Raw genomic sequence first — 18,030 nt, 5'->3', positions numbered from 1 at the left:
GATGTTGGAAGTTGGAGAGGGTAAAGGAAGGAAACACTAAGAAGTGTGATTCCTGCCTTATTTTAGTCCGTGTGTTACTTTCTAGAATTACTTAAGAAATGTTCCAAGGGGAAGAAATCCCACAAGTGTTTCTTAGGGTAAGGGAACAAGATTATATCAGGGAAAAAAAGGATGTCAAATTAGAGAACAGAAAGAAGACCCACCATGAAGAGGCTCAGTTTACCTTTGCCACTTCATCAGTAGCATATCCTTGTGCCTTCTAGAAACAAAACTCATCAAATACTCACTATTCCAGACAATGGGATAATAAATATATGTTTCAATTATTTTAACTCAGCCTTGGTTGATTTTAACTTAAAAAGGTAAGAAAAGCATAGGTCAAAAATTACCATAGTGGTTAAGAAGAAACTTTGAGAAGAACTTTGTCACACAAATGTTTTTAGTGCAGGAATCTTGCTTATAAGATACTAAAGATGAACGTAGGCCTGCACCGGGTGGTGTAAAGAACTCTCGGCCAAAACGACAAAATTCATCTTTAGATTTCATGTTATACATGCTCTACCCCTTGTGAAATTATTCTTAGATACTTGATAGCTACAGAGAGGGAGCTTCTGCAACATGTCATTTCTGTTTACCAAGACTGTAATCTGAACCTTGAGACTGTTTTTTTGTTATAGAAAATTGTATTTGCTGGAATGGTGACTGTAAATAATTAAGTTTGTTCCCTCAAAGTTTTAAACTATGATAACTTTACGAAATTGAATTTGCTCCCCACTTACTCCACAGATGGTGACCTCACTAACCTTGTTTTAATTAATCTCACCAATAAACAATGAAAACTTCCTTGTTAGGAACAATATTTAGCATTTGCCTCATTATCCATAATACTTGTAAATGGGTTTTATCAAAAAACTTTTTTAAAACTGTGTAAAAACTGCATTCCCTACAAGGCTTTAATTTTGTGCTCTGCTCTCCAATGCAACCATGTAGGTTGAGTGCCATCCATATTTCACCCAGCCAAAACTCTTGAAATTTTGCCAACAACATGACATTGTCATTATTGCACACAGCCCTCTGGGGACCTCTAGGAATCCAAACTGGTAAGCAATGCTGTATGTCTCTTCAGCAGTGTTTCCTTTGGTATAGAGTATGAGACTAATGTGAGTTACTTGATTGGCATGACTATATGGCTCTGTGATTTTAAGAAAGTAATCTTTCGAGCCATTCTCTATATATACAAGTTGGAGCTAATGAAACCTTCCTCACAAAGGTGGTATAAGAATTGATTATACTGTATGTATAAATTACCTAACAGTGCCTGAAACATAGGAAATGCTCCATAAATGTTAGTTTAGGTATATTTGACAAAGAGTCTCCATGACCATATTTGACAGAGAGGGAACACAAGCAAGGGGAGTGGGAGAGGGAGAAGCAGGCTTCCCGCTGAGCAGGGAGCCCGATGCGGGGCTCGATCCCAGGACTCTGGGATCATGACCTGAGCCGGAGGCAGACGCTTAACGACTGAGCCACCCAGGCACCCCTTCAGTTTGCCTCTCTTGATCTTTTCTTTTTATTTATCCATTTATTCATTTTATTGAAATGTAACTGACATATAAAATCTTGATCTTTTCATGCTAAAAGCAATTCTTCACTGAGTGCTCTGCACTCTGAGAAATTGGTTACAGGGGACCTCAAGTGTCGGTAGGTGACCAGGTGGATGGGGAGACAGAGGAGGAGGGTGATTGACTAACCATCTGTTCTTATTACTTGAGCTAAATATGATGCAGGTTTTGATTTTTTTTTAAGGGTGAATCTATCTTCCCCACCTTTGCTAAGGGATGAACTTCTAAACGCACTGGGGAAAAAGTACAAGAAGACAGCAGCTCAAGTTGTTTTGCGTTTCAACATCCAGAGAGGAGTGGTTGTTATTCCTAAAAGCTTTAACCCTGAAAGGATCAAAGAAAACTTTCAAGTAAGAGAACTGCTTCTGGAAATGTAAAAAGTAGAGTTGTTTTGTTTGTTTGTTTGTTTGTTTGGAGAACTTCCAGTTCAGATTAATAAGAAACTTGTAATGCCTTCATATTTTATTTTATACCTGCTTCCCAACCCACACTCTGTATATCTGAATGTAAATCTGAATTTTCTGTATATCTGAATTTGAGACAGTTCCCAGCATTTTGGGGATTGCCTTACTGCTTGTACATAACCTAGCTCCCTTATTGCTTCTGTTTCCTTACCTATTGACTCTTGGCACTACCTACTCACTTCTCCAACAGAACAGCAGGAATGGAAGGTATAAAATTTGAAATTGATAATAGCAAACTTTCTGCCTCCTTAATGTCTCTGGTAAAAGTTAGGAACAAATTTGGAAATTATTGAAGAGGATCATTAGGCTTCATGAATGCCAATTGCCTTTATTTCCCCTATAAATAATCTGTGATCAGCATCATAACTTACAGGTGAGAAGAGTGATTAGTTTACTCTGCTACTACTCAAGGCTAAACTGCTAGGTAAATACAGCCATAGAAAAGTACCATGCAAAATTAATTAATTACTCATCAGTTAATAATCTCAAAAAGTAAGTTGTTTGTCTCAATAATTTTATTTAAGAAAATATATAAATAAGTAGTCTAATAAGTTTAATGATCTCAAAAAGTAAGTTAATAAAAATGAGACAGGATTTATCCCCTCAGATAGGAAAATAATCAGAATACTGAATATGTACCAAAAAAGGCACTTTCATAAACTCCTGTTAGAAACATTAATTGGTATAAGATTTGAAGGAGCGGATGTCACTTTTTCAGATCCATCAAAATTCAAGCCCACATATCCATTTGACCCAACAATCTTGATACTATATTTACACATACATGCACACATATATGGATATTTACTAGAGCATGATTTATCATTTTTTAAAAAACCTGGAAACAGTCTTTGGTAGAATCTTATAAAACAAATTACAATATATTTGTACAATGAAATATTATATAACCTTTTAAAATAATAGGGTGAAAATATAAGTACTTTCATGGGAAGATATTCATGATATTAGACAATTTATCTTCAGAGCTTTTTTGCTACCACGTGACAGAATGCAACTCAAACTTACCAAAGAGAGACATGATTTATTGGGCCATATAACTGGAACATCCATGGATAAATCAGGCATGACCAGGCAGGGGTATTCAAATGATTTATAAAAGGACTGAGTTCCCTTCCTCCCTCCACACTCCCTCCTCCCCCCTCAACTCTCTCTGTCTCTACATGGTGACCCAAACAGTCCCTGACAGCTTCAGGCTAATCTATTACTCATACTCAGTGAAGATGATCACAGGTAAAGGCTTCTGTGAGGATCTCTATCAATCCCTGATTGTCCCTTTGTGGGTCATGCACCACCCCCATATTAATCACCGTATCCAGTAAGATACTTTGATTGGCCCCCTGGGCTACAACCCTATTCCTGTGCTGGAAATGAATTCATGTGACAAACAGCCCTCCTAGATGGTGGAAGATAAGTTCATAAAAGGAAAAAGGGGATTCTGTTATTAGCAAAAAGAGGAAAGAATGATAAACAGTTATACCACTATGGACAGCATTTTAACATTTAACAAAACACCTCTTATTTTGTTCACACTGTTTTCAGCCATCTTAAAAGAATAAGCTATCTAGACGGCTAATATGTTAGTTCATCAAAATTTAAGACAAGTTTTGATGCACCTGAAACAAATATTTTCATGGATTCAAAATTTTACTGTTCAGAAAATGAGAGTGGTTACTAGTAGTCTGTGCAATGGAAGGTTAAAGCCTTTGGACTTTGTTATTTAGTGAATCACAATTTTGTAGTAAAGGTACTATCATTCTCCTTAAAAATTTTATTGCAACTATTTCTGTTATAGTCGATATATTTCCATAGTCCTGATAATAAGGAAATGGAATTCAGAGGTTCATATACCACAAGAAAATATGAAAGAGATATAAATCTATAAGGAAAATGACAGTGGAAATCACAGCTAATTTCCACTCTATAGGGTTTAGACTTGCCCTGTAGCCACAAATTTTGTTGGGTATTAAAACCAAGAATTGACAAAATAGAAAATTATTCTCTTTTAGAACTAAGGTAAAGTAAACCTTTAAAAGTATTTTAAAAGAATGGGAAATGTCCACAAAACATAAAGGGTAAAGGGAAAATTAAATATGTTTATAATAAAAGAAGAAAAAGTCATAGAAATAAAAATCATGTAATAAAAAGTTAAATCATAAATTAAAAACAAAAACTATATAAAATTAAAGGTAAGAATGAAGAAAATTAAAAAGCAGGATATTTTTAATATTAAAACAACAAAAAATCAAATTTTACCACCCACTATCTGCCTTGTTGCCATCATCCACTGACCCCCATTCCTTGAAGATGACTCATTTTCCCTCTCTCCAAAACTATTGCCGTCACAATTCTTAGTGAATTCAACGTACATATGGATAGTCCTTCCAATAACCTGGCCTGATATTTCTTTAACCTCCTCCCCCACAATGATCTTGTCCTATATATTTCATCCACTAATTCCCATTATTATTCCTTGGAAACTGCAGTTACTAATACCTAATAACTCCTTCATACCCCTCAAAAATCCCCCTCTCTCTCCTGCATTATCTCTCTACTACATAACTCCCATCAACATACAAATATGCTGTAACCTCCAGTCTTAAAAGGTAAAATCCAATCTAGACTCACGTTCTTCCCCAGCTATTATCCAGTTCTTTCTTTCTGTTTACAGCAGACCCTTAAAAGAGAATTCTATTCTCACTACCTCCAAGTCCCTTTCCCCCACTCTCCCTTAAACCCATTGAAACTAAGGTTTCACCCTGACACAGCTCTTGTCAAGTTCACCAATGACCTCCACCTTGCTAGATCCAATAATCACTTCTTTGTCCTTGTCCTAGTAGATCTTTCAACAGCATTTAATACAGTTAACACTTTCTCTTTCTTGAAATCTTTACTATAAGAGAAGCAGATTGGGGGGGGCAGGGGGGGCAGAATATCAGGTAGTTAGTTATGTGAGATCCTGAATAAGTGAATAACTTAGGATAATTTGTGTCATAAAAAATGAAAATCAATCCACATAAAATAAAGAAAAACATTGCATAGAAAGAATGGAGGGAGGGAGGAAGAATTTGGAAGTTTACCTTAAAATTAAAACTGAAGGGGTGCCTGGGTGGCTCTGTCAGTTGAGCATCCAACTCTTGATCTCAGCTCAGGTCTTGATCTCAGGGTCATGAATTCAAGCCCTATATTGGGCTCTATGCTGGGTGTGGAGCCTACTTAAAAAAAAATTAGAAAATTATGAAATAATTGTAGTTATTTTATAGTCAACAAAATTTAGGTTACAGTTGTGTATGTGTACTAAATCTTAGAAGAAACTTAAAAATACGCTTGACAAAATTGCATGATAACAGAATGTGATGTTCTCTACTTCACAAAAGTTTTTGCTAAACTTTTCATAAAAAGAATAATTCTGTAAAATTTCACAGAACTTCATCTGAAGATTATAAATCCTTTCATTTTTTTTCCAAATCACACTCTTTTGATATATCTACTGAAGTAGACTTTAACTGCATCAGATTCCTGTTTGAAAAACATTTTGCCTATAATTAAAGCAAACCAAGATCACTTTCATTGACTTCATGAAATCCTGCATTTTTGGCAAGATTTACAACTTCACTTTACATTATGTATTCACTGGAGTAAGAAAATGAATCACCAATACTTAAAAAGTGGACTAATGTTAAGCAAAAAGAAAGTTTGAGTAAGGATTTATTTTATAAGTGATTGGTCATTCATGACTGTTTCTATGTAATGCAAAGTTTTGATTCACAATCTCATAAACTCAGTACTTGAATAATAATCAAAGAAAAGCATTCCCTGAAAAGAGCACTTGGACAAAATCCATGGGGGAATGATTAGGTAAATAGTGTTACAGCTATAGTATGAATGCAGTGATTAAATTAAAGTCAGTATTTTGTCAGAAAAGATCACCGAGACATATTATATGAATGAAGGAAAGTTGCAGAATAATAAAAATATGATACAATTATTGCATTTTGCTCTTAGTGTGTTGGATGTTTGGAAGGAATGTTTGGGAAGAATAGGACTGTAGTGGTGGGTAACAAGAGGGCCTTTCATTTATTATTCTATGCAAGTCCATATACTTCTGTAGTGTTTTAATTCTCACAAAAAAGCATATATTTATGTATCACTTATATAATTAAAATTTGTAAGTATAAATTACTAAAATAAAAGTTAAGGGATAGCAAGTTAAAACAACACAGTAAAAGAAGATCATTATAAATAAACCAAATGTTAAAAATGTAAATAAGCTAAAATATTAAAATGTTAATAAAGGACAATTATAAAACCAGAGTATAAAATGTACAAGCTAAGAAAAATTAATGAAATTGTAATAGATTTAAAAGGTAGAAGACATTAAAAATGATGAGAGAAATGTTTAAGAGGATAAAAAAAAGCAAATTAAAAGTTAAAAAAAATACATAAGCAAATTTAGAGACTAGGGAATATTTTTAAAAACAAATGCACAAAGGCCATAGTCCAAAATCAGAGGTTTAGCATCTCATCCAGACACAATAAAAAATTCTTCACTCTTGGAATTTTAGGTGTCCTGAACATATGTTGTTGCAGTGCATTTGGAATGTCCTGCAAGACGGCCCCAGCAGGAGTGTCTCAGAGTCAAAGAGCAGAACAGAAGAACCCCAACTCCGCATGGGGATGTGGCCCCCAGCACCAGCCCAACTTCTCTCACATTTGCAGATATTCATAATTTTATTTTTTAATTTATTTTTATTTTTAATTAATTAATTAATTTAAATTCAATTAACCAACACATACTACATCATTAATATTCATAAATTTTTGACATAAAAATCTTTTATGTGTATGTCACTAATAATGGAGCTTCAACATAAATGAAGAACTAAAAGGAAATATCTGACAGAACTGAAAGAAACTAACAATTATTTTTTGTATCAATTTTTTATTTACATTCTAGTTAGTTAACATACGGTGTAATATTGGTTTCAGGAGTAGAATTTAGGGATTCATCACTCATAAAACCCAGTGTTCATTACAACAAGTGCGCTCCTTAATGCCCATCACCCATTTAGCCCATCCCCCACCCATCTCCCCTCCAACAACCCTCAGTTTGTTCTCTATGGAAAAGAGTCTCTTATGGTTTACTTCCCTCTCTCTTTTTCTTTTCCATCCCCTATACTCATCTATTTTGTTTCTTAAATTCCACATATAAGTCACTTTGTATTTGTCTTTCTCTGACTGACTTATTTCGCTTAGCATAATACTCTCTAGCTCCATACACGTTATAGCAAAAGAAGAGATTTCATTGTTTCTTATGGCTGAGTAATATTCCATTGTATATATATACCACATCTTTTTTTTCCATTCATCAGTTGATGGACATTTGGGCTCCTTCCATATCTTGGCTATTGTTGATAATGCTCCTATAAACATCAGGATGCATGTATCCCTTCAAATCAGTATTTTTCTATCCTTTAGGTAAGTATCTAGTAGTGTAGTTGCTGGATCATAGGGTAATTCTATTTTCAGCTTTTTGAGGAACCTCCATACTGTTTTCCAGAGTGGCTGCACCAGCTTGCATTCCCACCAACAGTGTAGGAGGGTTCCCCTTTCTCCACATCCTCGCCAACACCTGTTGTTTCCTGACTCATTAATTTTAGCCATTCTGACTGGTGTGAGGTGGTATCACATTGTGGTTTTGATTTGTATTTCCCTGATGATGAGTGATGTTGAGCATCTTTTCATGTGTCTGTTGGCCATCTGTATGTCTTCTTTGGAAAAATGTCTGTTCTTCTGCCCATTTTTTAACTGGATTATTTGTTGAGGTGTTGAGGCCTTTATATATTTTGGATACTAACCCTTTATCAGGTATGTCATTTGCAAATATCTTCTCCCATTTTATAGGCTGCCTTTTAGTTACATTGTTTCCTTCAATGTGCAGAAGTTTTTATCTTGATAAAGTTCCAATAATTCATTTTTGCTTTTGTTTCCCTTGCCTCTGGCAACATATCTAGAAAGAAGTTGTTATGGCCAATGTCAGAAAGGTTACTGCCTGTGTTCTAAAATTTTGATGGTTTCCTGTCTCACACTTAGGTCTTTCATCCATTTTGAATTTACTTTGTGTATGGTGTAAGAAAGTGGTCCAACAAATCACCATTTTTTGAAGAGATGATCTTTTTTCCATTGGATATTCTTTCCTGCTTTGTTGAAGATTAGTTGACCATATAGTTGTGGGCTCATTTCTGGGTTTTCTATTCTGTTCCATTGATCTATGTGTCTGTTTTTGTGTCAGTACCATACTGTTTTGATCACTATAGTTTTGTAATATATCTTGAATTCCTGAATTGTGATGACCACAGCTTTGCTTTTCTTTTTCAGGATTGCTTTGGCTATTCAGGATCTTTTTTTTTTTTAATTTGGGGTCTTTTGTGTTTCCATACAAATTTAAGTATTATTTGTTCTAGTTCCGTGGAAAATTATATATTAATAGGGATTGCATTGAATGTATAGATTGCTTTGGGTGGATTAAACATTTTAATAATATTTGTTCTTCCAATCCATGAGCACAGAATGTTTTCCCATTTCTTTGTGTCATCCTCAATTTCTTTCTTAAGTGGTCTCTAGTTTTCAGACTACAGATCTTTTTGCTCTTTGGTTAGGTTTATTCCTAGGTATCTTATGGTTTTGGGTGCAATTGTAAATAGGATTGATTCCTTGATTTCTCTTTCTGACATTGGCCATAACAACTTCTTTCTAGATATGTTGCCAGAGGCAAGGGAAACAAAAGCAAAAATGAACTATTGGAACTTTATGAAGATAAAAACTTCTGCACATTGAAGGAAACAATCAACATAACTAAAAGGCATTATATATGTATAAAATCAAGGATTTTATACATATATAATGTATATATATATTATATATATATATATATATATACACATTATTGGTGTATAAAAATGCAACAGATTTCTGGGGCGCCTGGATGGCTCAGTTGGTTAAGCGCCTGACTCTTAGTTTTGGCTTAGGTCGTGATCTCAGGGTTCTGAGATCAAGCCGGCATTAGGCTCCTCACTCAGCGCAGTCTGCTTGTCCCTCTCCCTCTGTTCCTCCCCCCCACTCATGTTCTCTCTCTCAAATAAATAAAATCTTAAAAATAAAATATAATCAAAAGAAAAAAGAAATATAACAGATTTCTGTACATTGATTTTGTATCCTGTGACTTTGCTGAATTCATGTATCAGTTCTAGCAATTTTTTGGTGGATTCTTTCAGGTTTTCTACATAGAGTATCATGTTGTCTGTAAATGGTAAAAGTTTGAGATCTTCCTTGCCAGTCTGGGCGCCTTTTATCTGATTGCTGAGGCTAGGACTTCCACTACCATGTTAAATAACAATGATGAGAGTGGACATCCCTGTCTTGTCCTGACTGTAGAGGAAAAGCTCTCAGTTTTTCCTCATTGAGGATGATATTAGCTGTGGGTTTTTTGTATATGGCCTTTATGATATTGAGGTATGTTCCGTCTATCCCTATTTTGTTGAGGGTTTTTATCAAGAATGGATGCTGTACTTTGTCAAATGCTTTTTCTGCATCTTTTGAAAGGATCATATGGTTCTTATCCTTTCTTTTATTAATGTGGTACATCACATTGATTCATTTGTGAATATTGAACTGCCCTTGCAGCCCAGGAATAAATCCCACTTGGTCACGGTGAATAATTCTTTTAAACCTGTTCATAAAAAAAAAAGAATGCTCATAAATTTTTGAAGGGTTCCTGTTGCTGGTCCCATTCCCTGATCCCAGGCTTGACCCATTTTCTACTTTCAATAATGTCTTTTTTTTCTGTTATTTCAGATCTTTGACTTCTCTCTCACTGAAGAAGAAATGAAGGACATTGAGGGCTTGAATAAAAATGTCCGCTTTGTGGAGATGTTCATGTGAGTATGGGGGGACCATTCACCAAGTACTGCCCAGGGGTATTGGATTATACTAGGTCCATAGAAATCACAAGGGTAAAGGCCAGTAGGCAGCATGTTCTGAGTATTAAACAGGTCTGGGTAAATTACATTTATTCCAGGAACTTTCTACAAGCTACAGTTTTATAAAAAATATTTCTGGCATTTATGACATCTCATGACTTAGGTTAGAGAATGGCAGGCTAAATACCTGATGAGAATTAAGTCATAGTGTATATATGTTAATACAACAGCAACACAAATATTCTAACCTATTTATTTTTTCCTAAAAATCAAAGTGCTGCACAATTTCGAGCAAAGTTATTAACAAAAAAGAAAGAGACAAGGGAACATAGTAGAAAGAGTACCACATTAGAAGCTAAGAACCTAGGGTTATAGGCAAATGCTTGCCTGTAAGATGTGGAGCTTCTAACTTCACCTATTAGCTGACTTCCCACAAGCAAAATTCCTTACACTCCTTCAAAATGTTGCTAAATTCGGCTAATCAATTGAAGTAGCCCTTAATTCTCTAAATAGTATAGGGCCTTTAAAATAACAAAAGACTACAGTTCATATATATATGGTTCTCACATATATATATATATAATGTATATATACACATTTTTTCTTTTTATTCATTACTATTTCCAGTTCTTGAAATCACCTGGATAGTAATCTGTTTGTAATCTCTCTAAGAGAGCATTTGGAAAATGCTCATTATGGTAGTTAATATAGTTTGAACACTTATTTTATTGTTCCCACTATTTCTCATGAGTCAAAAAGCACGCTGACTATGCTAATATTGAATTTCTAAATCAATTTCTGAATTAATACAACAGTCTCCTAATGTGAATTTTCCAGGGCAAAACATTATTTGATATCAAAAGGTATTACCTAGCCTTGGAAACAAAAAGGTAAACACAAACACAGACCTAACCAACACTTACTGGTTAATTAATAGCTCTTGAAGATGAACTATTACTATTGAATAAATATCATTAAATTAAGAAGAGATAGTAAGAGTCAAACCACTAATGTACTGATTTTTTTTTTACAGTTAGTTGGTGACAATATTTAGTTTGAAATTTGACATATTTAATACCTAATTCCCACAACACTGGGAAAATAACTCATAGGAAATAACTAGAAAAATCAGCAAGGAGAAACAAACAGTAGGCTTCATTTATCAAAAAAAAAAAATGTACCATTCTCTGTTTTTCATCCAGTTGATCTTTGACATTGAAGAGCCTTTATTTATTTTGTATTTTAATTTAAAGCTCATTAATACTTGCAGAGAACTGAATCTTAGACATGGTCCATGGCAGGTACAAGACACGCCAATCCTTTCTTATTGACTGTTCCATCACTGTTGTTTAAGGGATAGGTTCATTATCATCATCATTATTGTGGAAACTTACTTCACTGATCACCTTTCTAGATCTCAAACTTTCAATTCTCAGGAGGTCCAGTGAGAAGGGCAGGTAAAAACTCTGAGAAGAGAGTGATAATGATGGGTAATAGAAATTTGAAGAGAAATGCTTATGTGGATCGTTGACATGGAAGGCAGCCTGTGTCAAAACAGCAGAGGGGAGGAAGGAATTGAGAAAGGGCATGAAAAACCACAAACAGGCATTGCTCTCACCTCATGTGCTTTTGTTCTGAGCAAAATGTTGGCAGAGAGACCTTCCAACACACACACACACACACACACACACACACACACACACACACACACTCTTACCCGAGGGTGCTGTCCAGGGCTTCAGTAAAAGATGCTGGCTTGAGGGAAAACAGAGAGATTGGGTGAGAAACAGAGAGGGAATGAATAAGGGAGAGAGGGAGGGATCAGTGAAATTGTTGAAGGAGGCTAGTAATACGTACAGCTGTGCAACATTTGCAGTGAAATTTTTCCCTTTGGGGAATTGTTTTGACAGGTGGTGTGATCATCCCGAATACCCATTTCATGATGAATACTGACTTCATAATGCTCCTGAACTGATTTTTCCCTCCCATGCATGCCAGAACCTTGGGCTGGGTGGTTCCCCCAGAGGAAGAAATTTAAAAAGTTTTACTATCTTTAGATAAATTGGTGATGTTAACACACTTAAGTTTTGTGCAATATAAATGACTTTGGCTTAGGTATATGAAGAAAAAAAATATGTTTAAATCTGTTGAAAAAATTGTTTGGAAACTATAAGCTAATATTTTATTGGATCAAGGTCTTTTGGGTCCCAGACAGACAAACATTAGGCTTTAGAAAAGACTGCAAAGGCAATATATGAAGATAAATAACTCACTGCCATTGGTAGTCTGAGTTCCTTACTTTAGCAGTTAACAGGGCAACAAAGAGGGTGGTGAGCTAGTGCATGCCAGTGTTGGCAGTGACTTTGATGATTTGGACCATTGACTGTAACACAGACACAGCCAAGATAAGATTCACACATGCATTATTAATAAGGAAGTGATTTGCTGCACCTTGTGTAAAGAGAAAGGGCTAAGCATAGAAAAGTCTTAAAATAGAGCTAATTAAACACCACAGTGGTCAGCAAAGACATAATGATTTGGTTGTTGTTTGTTTCCATCCAATGTGGGTTCATTTAGCTTTTACCTAGTTTGAGGGATGGCTAATTGCTGGTTCTCTCTTGCATGCTTTCAAGGGCCTGAGAATGAACATAACTGGTGATCCATTCTTACACTGCCTATCACTCTTGCCCTACTCATCATACATCCACCATTATGTGAAGTAGCTTGAGACAATCAACAGACACAAAACCCTGAATCATAAAATAATCCAAAGATGACTATTTTTTTAAGTAGGCTCCATGCTGGGAAACCAGAACTCATGACCCTGAGATCAAGAACTGAGCTGAAATCAAGTCAGATGTTTAACTGACTGAGCCACCCAGGTGCCCCCAAAGATGACTATTTTAAAAGAAGGCATTTAAAAAGGAGGCTTTAGGGGGTCCCTAGTTGGCTAACTTGGTGGAGCATGTGACTCTTAATCTCGGGATTGTGAGTTCAAGCCTCATGCTGGGTGTAGAGATTACTTAAAAATAAAATCTTTAAAAAATAATAAAATTAAAATTAAAAAGAGGCTTCATAAAATTATTATACTTAGGACTTTGAAAGTGTTATTGGGATAACTATGTGAATTTCAACAAAGTAGCAAGTTTGAAAGAACACTGGTAATATTATTATATGTAAATTTTTAATTTTTAAGTAAGAACATTATTAGAATTATTCAGTAGAGATATACCAATTGTCAATTCAACTGGAGCAATGTATTTTTTTTTCATTCATATTAAGTCATTTTCATTGGGCAAGAGAGTTCTTCAAAAATTATGTCTTTCCAAGACCAATTGCTTACAGATAATCTTCAATGACCTGAAAACATACATTTCTGAGAAATCAGCACTTTAAGAAAACTTGATCTCACTGTATCCACTGATGCTAATGTAATGCTGTTCTCTGGAAAATATTTTGTTTACAAGTAATAATAAAATGTGATGATTTATTGAACCACTTGAATCTCCATTTTGTTGCTAAAGGTAGGGGGAGGGGAAAAATAATCTGAATTCAATTCAATTAAAAGACTTTTGATTAAGTTCTTACTGTACATTTAGCACTGGTAAAAGGGAAGAAAAGGGGGTATCATAGTACAAGAACAGAAACTTAAGCCCTGTTCCTGTTATCAAACTTCTTCAACGTATTTCAGGGGGCTGGTGTGGAGGAGGGACCATACATTTCAAACCATTTTTAAAAGACAGTCATTGGGAAAGAGTCCTACCATTTTTAAGGGGAAGAATATTTCTAAAGACTAGAGGAGGGGAACCCTATCTTAGTTATACAGAGATGAGGGGGAAAGAGTTGAAGACAGAAAACAGGAAGTCCAGGAAAGAGTGACAGTCTGATATGAGCTTCTGCATTTCACCTCTCCCTCTGCTCACACCCCTCACAAGCTTCCCATCTATTTTGGGATGAATTATGTCCTCCCTCCCCCAAATTCAAACCTTAAAGTCCTAGCTAGCCCCTAGCACCTCAGAATGTGACCTTATTTGGAAATAGGGTCACTGCAGGTCATTGCATATATAATTCGTTAAGATGAGGTCATAATGGAGTAGGGTGGTTCCTAATCCAGTAAGACTGGTGCCTTATAAAAAGGGGAAATTTGGACACTAACAACATATAGGGAGGACACCATGTACAGATCAAGACAGAGATTCAGAGTGATGCTTTAAATTATTTGTTCCTTATATAAAACAATAACAAACATAAAAGAACTCATTGATAATAATACAATAACAGTAGGAGACTTTAACACACCATTTACATCAATGGACAGATCATCTAAGCAGACAATCAGAAAGGAAACAATGGCTTTGAATGACACACTGGACCAAATAGGCTTAACGGATATATTTAGAACACTCTCTCCTAAAGCAGCAAAATACACATTCTTTTCACGTGCACATGGGACATTCTCCAGAATAGGTCATGTACTAGGTCACAAATCAGGTCTTAACAAGTACAAAAAGATTAAGATCATACCATGCAACTTTTCTGACCACAACACTATGAAATTTGAAGTCAACCACAAGAAAAAATTTGGAAAGACCACAAATACTTGGAGGTTAAAGAACATCCTACTAAGAATGAATGAGTCAACTAGGAAATTAAAGAAAATTAAAAAAAAAAATACATGGAAACAAATGAAAACAGGAACATGATGGTCCAAAACCTTTGGAAAGCAGCAAAAGCAGTCCTAAGAGGGAAGTATATGGCAATACAGGCCTACCTCAAGAAGCAAGAAAAATCTCATATAAACAACCTAACTTTACACCTAAAGAAGCTAGAAAAAGAAAAGCAAACTAAGACTAAAGCCAGCAGAAGGGAAATAATAAAGATTCGAGCAGGAAAAAAAAATGATACAGAAACAAACAAATAAAAAACCAGTAGAACAGATCAATGAAACCAAGAGCTGGTTCTTTGGAAAAATTAGTAAAATTTATATACTCCTAGCCAGACTAATCAATAAAAAAGAGAAGGTACCCAAATAAATAAAACCACAAATGAGAGAGGAGAAATAACAACCAACACCACAGAAGTACAAATAATTATAAGATAACATTATGAAAACTGGGGCATGTGGGTGGCTCAGTAGGAGACCCAAGACAAGCTCCCTGCTCAGCCAGGAGGCTGCTTCTACCTCTACCTCTCCTTCTGCCTGTGTCTCCACCTGTTTGTGCATGCTCTCTCTCTCTAATAAATAAAATCTTTAAAAAAAAGAAAATGTTATGAAAACTATCTGCCAACAAATTAAACAACGTGGAAGAAATGGATAAATTCCTAGAAACATATAAACTACCAAAACTGAAACAGGAAGAAATAGAAAACTTGAACGGATTGATAACCAGCAAAGAAATTGAATCAGTAATCAAAAATCTCACAACAAACCGAAGTCCAGAATCAGATGGCTTCACAGGGGAATTCTATCAAACATGTAAAGAAGAGTTAATACCTATCATTCTCAAACCATTCCAAAATATAGAAATGGAAGGAAAACTTCCAAATTCATTCTATGAGGCCAACATTATCCTGATTCCAAAACCAAAGACTCCACTAAAAAAGAGAACTACAGGCCAATATCCCTGATGAACATGAATGCAAAAATTCTCAATAAAATACTAGCAAATTGAATCCAACAGTACATTAAAAGAATCATTCACCACAGTTGAGTGGGATTTGTTCCTGGGCTGCAAGTGTAGTTGAATATTCGCAAATCAATCAAAATGATACACCACATTAATAAAAGGAAGGATAAGAACCATACGATCCTCTTAATAGATGCAGAAAAAGCATGTGATAAAGTACAGCATCCATTCTGGATAAAAACCCTCAACAAAGTAGGGCTAGAGGGAACACACCTCAATATCATAAAGGCCATATTTATTGCAGCATTATCAACAATAGCCAACCCCCCCCCAAAAAAAAGCAATAACCAAATTATGGAGAGCCCGAACGTCCATCAACTGATGAATGGTAAAAGAAGATGTGGTGTGTGTGTGTGTATATATATATATATATATATATATATATACACACACACAATGGAATATTTCTCAGCCATAAAAAGGAATGAAATCTTGCCATTTGCAACAACATAGATTGAACTAGAAAGTATTCTAAGAGAAATAAGTCAGTCAGAGAAAACAAGTACTATATGATTTCACTTATATGTGGAATTTAAGAAACAAAACAAATGAACATGGCAGGGTGGGGGGAGAGAAAGGCAAACCAGGAAACACTTTTAACTATAGAGGACAAATAGGGTTAATGGAGGAGAGATGGTAGGAGGATGGGTTAAATGGGTGATGGGTATTAAGGAGGGCACTTGTTGTGATGAGCACTGGGTGTTGTATGTAAGTGATGAATCACTAAATTCTATACCTGAAACTAATGTGACACTGTGTACTAACTAATTGGAATTTAAATAAATACAAATTGGGACAGCCACTGTGGAAAATAGTATGGAGTTCCCTCAGAAAGTTAAAAATAGAACTACCCTACAATCTAGCAATCCCACTACTGGGTATTTACCCAAAGAACACAAAAACACTAATTCAAACGGATACATGCACCCTATGTTTATAGAAGCATTATTACAATAGCCAAGATATGGAAGCAGTTGTGTCCATCAATTGATGAACAGATAGAGATGTGGTATACATATACAATGGACTATTATTCAAAGAATGAAATCTTGCCATTTGCCAAAACATGGATGGAGCTAGAGAGTATAATGCGAAGTGAAATAAGTTAGAGAAATACAAATACCATGTGATTTCACTCATGTGGAATTTAAGAAACAAAACAAAGGAGCAAAGGGAAAAAGAGAGACAAACCAAGAAACAGACTCTTAATTATAGAGAACAACCTGATGGTTACCAGAGGGGAGGTGAGTGGGGGGATGGGTGAAATAGGTGATGGGGATGAAGGAGGGCCCTTCTTGTGATGAGCACTAGGTGTTGTATGGAAGTGTTGAATCACTTATATTGTACACCTGAAACTAAGATAACACTATGTTAACTAACTAGGATTTAAATAAAACTTTAAAAAATAAATAAAAATAGAAATAAAAAAATTATTTGTTCCTCAAGTGTTGGTGGAATTTACCTGAGAATTTCAGCTCTGTCAATAAAGAGACTGAACATTTTCTATTTCTTCTAGGATCAACTGCAAATTCGTCTTCTCAAAATTTATCAGTGTCATATAATTTAGCAAGTGTAAATATATTTGTTCATTTAGTCAACAAAGGTTTTTGTGTGCCACTCTTTGGGCTCCATCCTAGGCAGTTGGGATACATCAGTAAACAAAAGTCCCTGAACTCTCTGCCTTTACACTCTTGGACTCTTCCAATCCCTTTAACTTTCCAAAACCTGTGCTTACTTCCTCCTTTCCATTCTTATTTTGTATGTCTATCTTTTCTTACTTTTCCTATTACCTAATTAGTAGTCTATCAAGTTATTTCTGCTTTCTTCTGGATTTCACTTAGAGCAAATCTCCCAAAGGAAAAGAAAATTCATTAATTAGTTCTGCTGTTTTTCAGTTTCTTAATTCATTAATCTCTTATTTTTTTTTTTTTTACTGATCTCGTCTATTTTTCTTACCTTGTCCATACACTTCTAACTTCTTAAGTTGAATACCTATTTCATTGATTTTTTTTTTTTAGTTTATCTTGGTTAGTAATATAAACATTAAATATAATGAATTTTACTCTGAGCAACTGCCTTAGTTAAAATTTGATAAATCAATTTTGCTATTTTTCTAGACGTTCTGAATTTCGGTTTTGCTTTCTTCTTTATCCTGGTTTATAAGAGTTCCTGTCTTATTTTAATTTCTAGTGTTAGAGCTTTTTTTCCCTAGCTTTTATATTCCACTTTTAATCGTGCTGAGCTCAGTTATCATCAATCA

The 18,030-nt window shown here is 35.0% G+C and overlaps 1 protein-coding gene across 1 annotated transcript in view; it reads left to right on the top strand.

Moving 5' to 3' along the window:
- The window catches only part of AKR1D1 (aldo-keto reductase family 1 member D1), a 31,278-nt gene extending 17,708 nt beyond the window's left edge, over positions 1 to 13,570 (top strand). Inside the window, exons 5-8 of the mRNA XM_081800024.1 lie at positions 991 to 1,100; positions 1,807 to 1,972; positions 9,959 to 10,041; positions 11,994 to 13,570. Of these exons, the coding sequence (XP_081656150.1) occupies positions 991 to 1,100; positions 1,807 to 1,972; positions 9,959 to 10,041; positions 11,994 to 12,036 (402 nt within the window). The 3' untranslated portion in view covers positions 12,037 to 13,570. The remainder of the gene's footprint in view (positions 1 to 990; positions 1,101 to 1,806; positions 1,973 to 9,958; positions 10,042 to 11,993) is intronic.
- The last annotated feature ends 4,460 nt before the right edge of the window (positions 13,571 to 18,030 follow it).

Source organism: Leptonychotes weddellii, chromosome 12 (assembly GCF_054177405.1).
Source record: "Leptonychotes weddellii isolate Sample4059 chromosome 12, ASM5417740v2, whole genome shotgun sequence".
NCBI lineage: Eukaryota > Metazoa > Chordata > Mammalia > Carnivora > Phocidae > Leptonychotes > Leptonychotes weddellii.
Note: the sequence above shows the minus strand (reverse complement) of the source record. Positions and strands in the feature narration are given on the sequence as shown.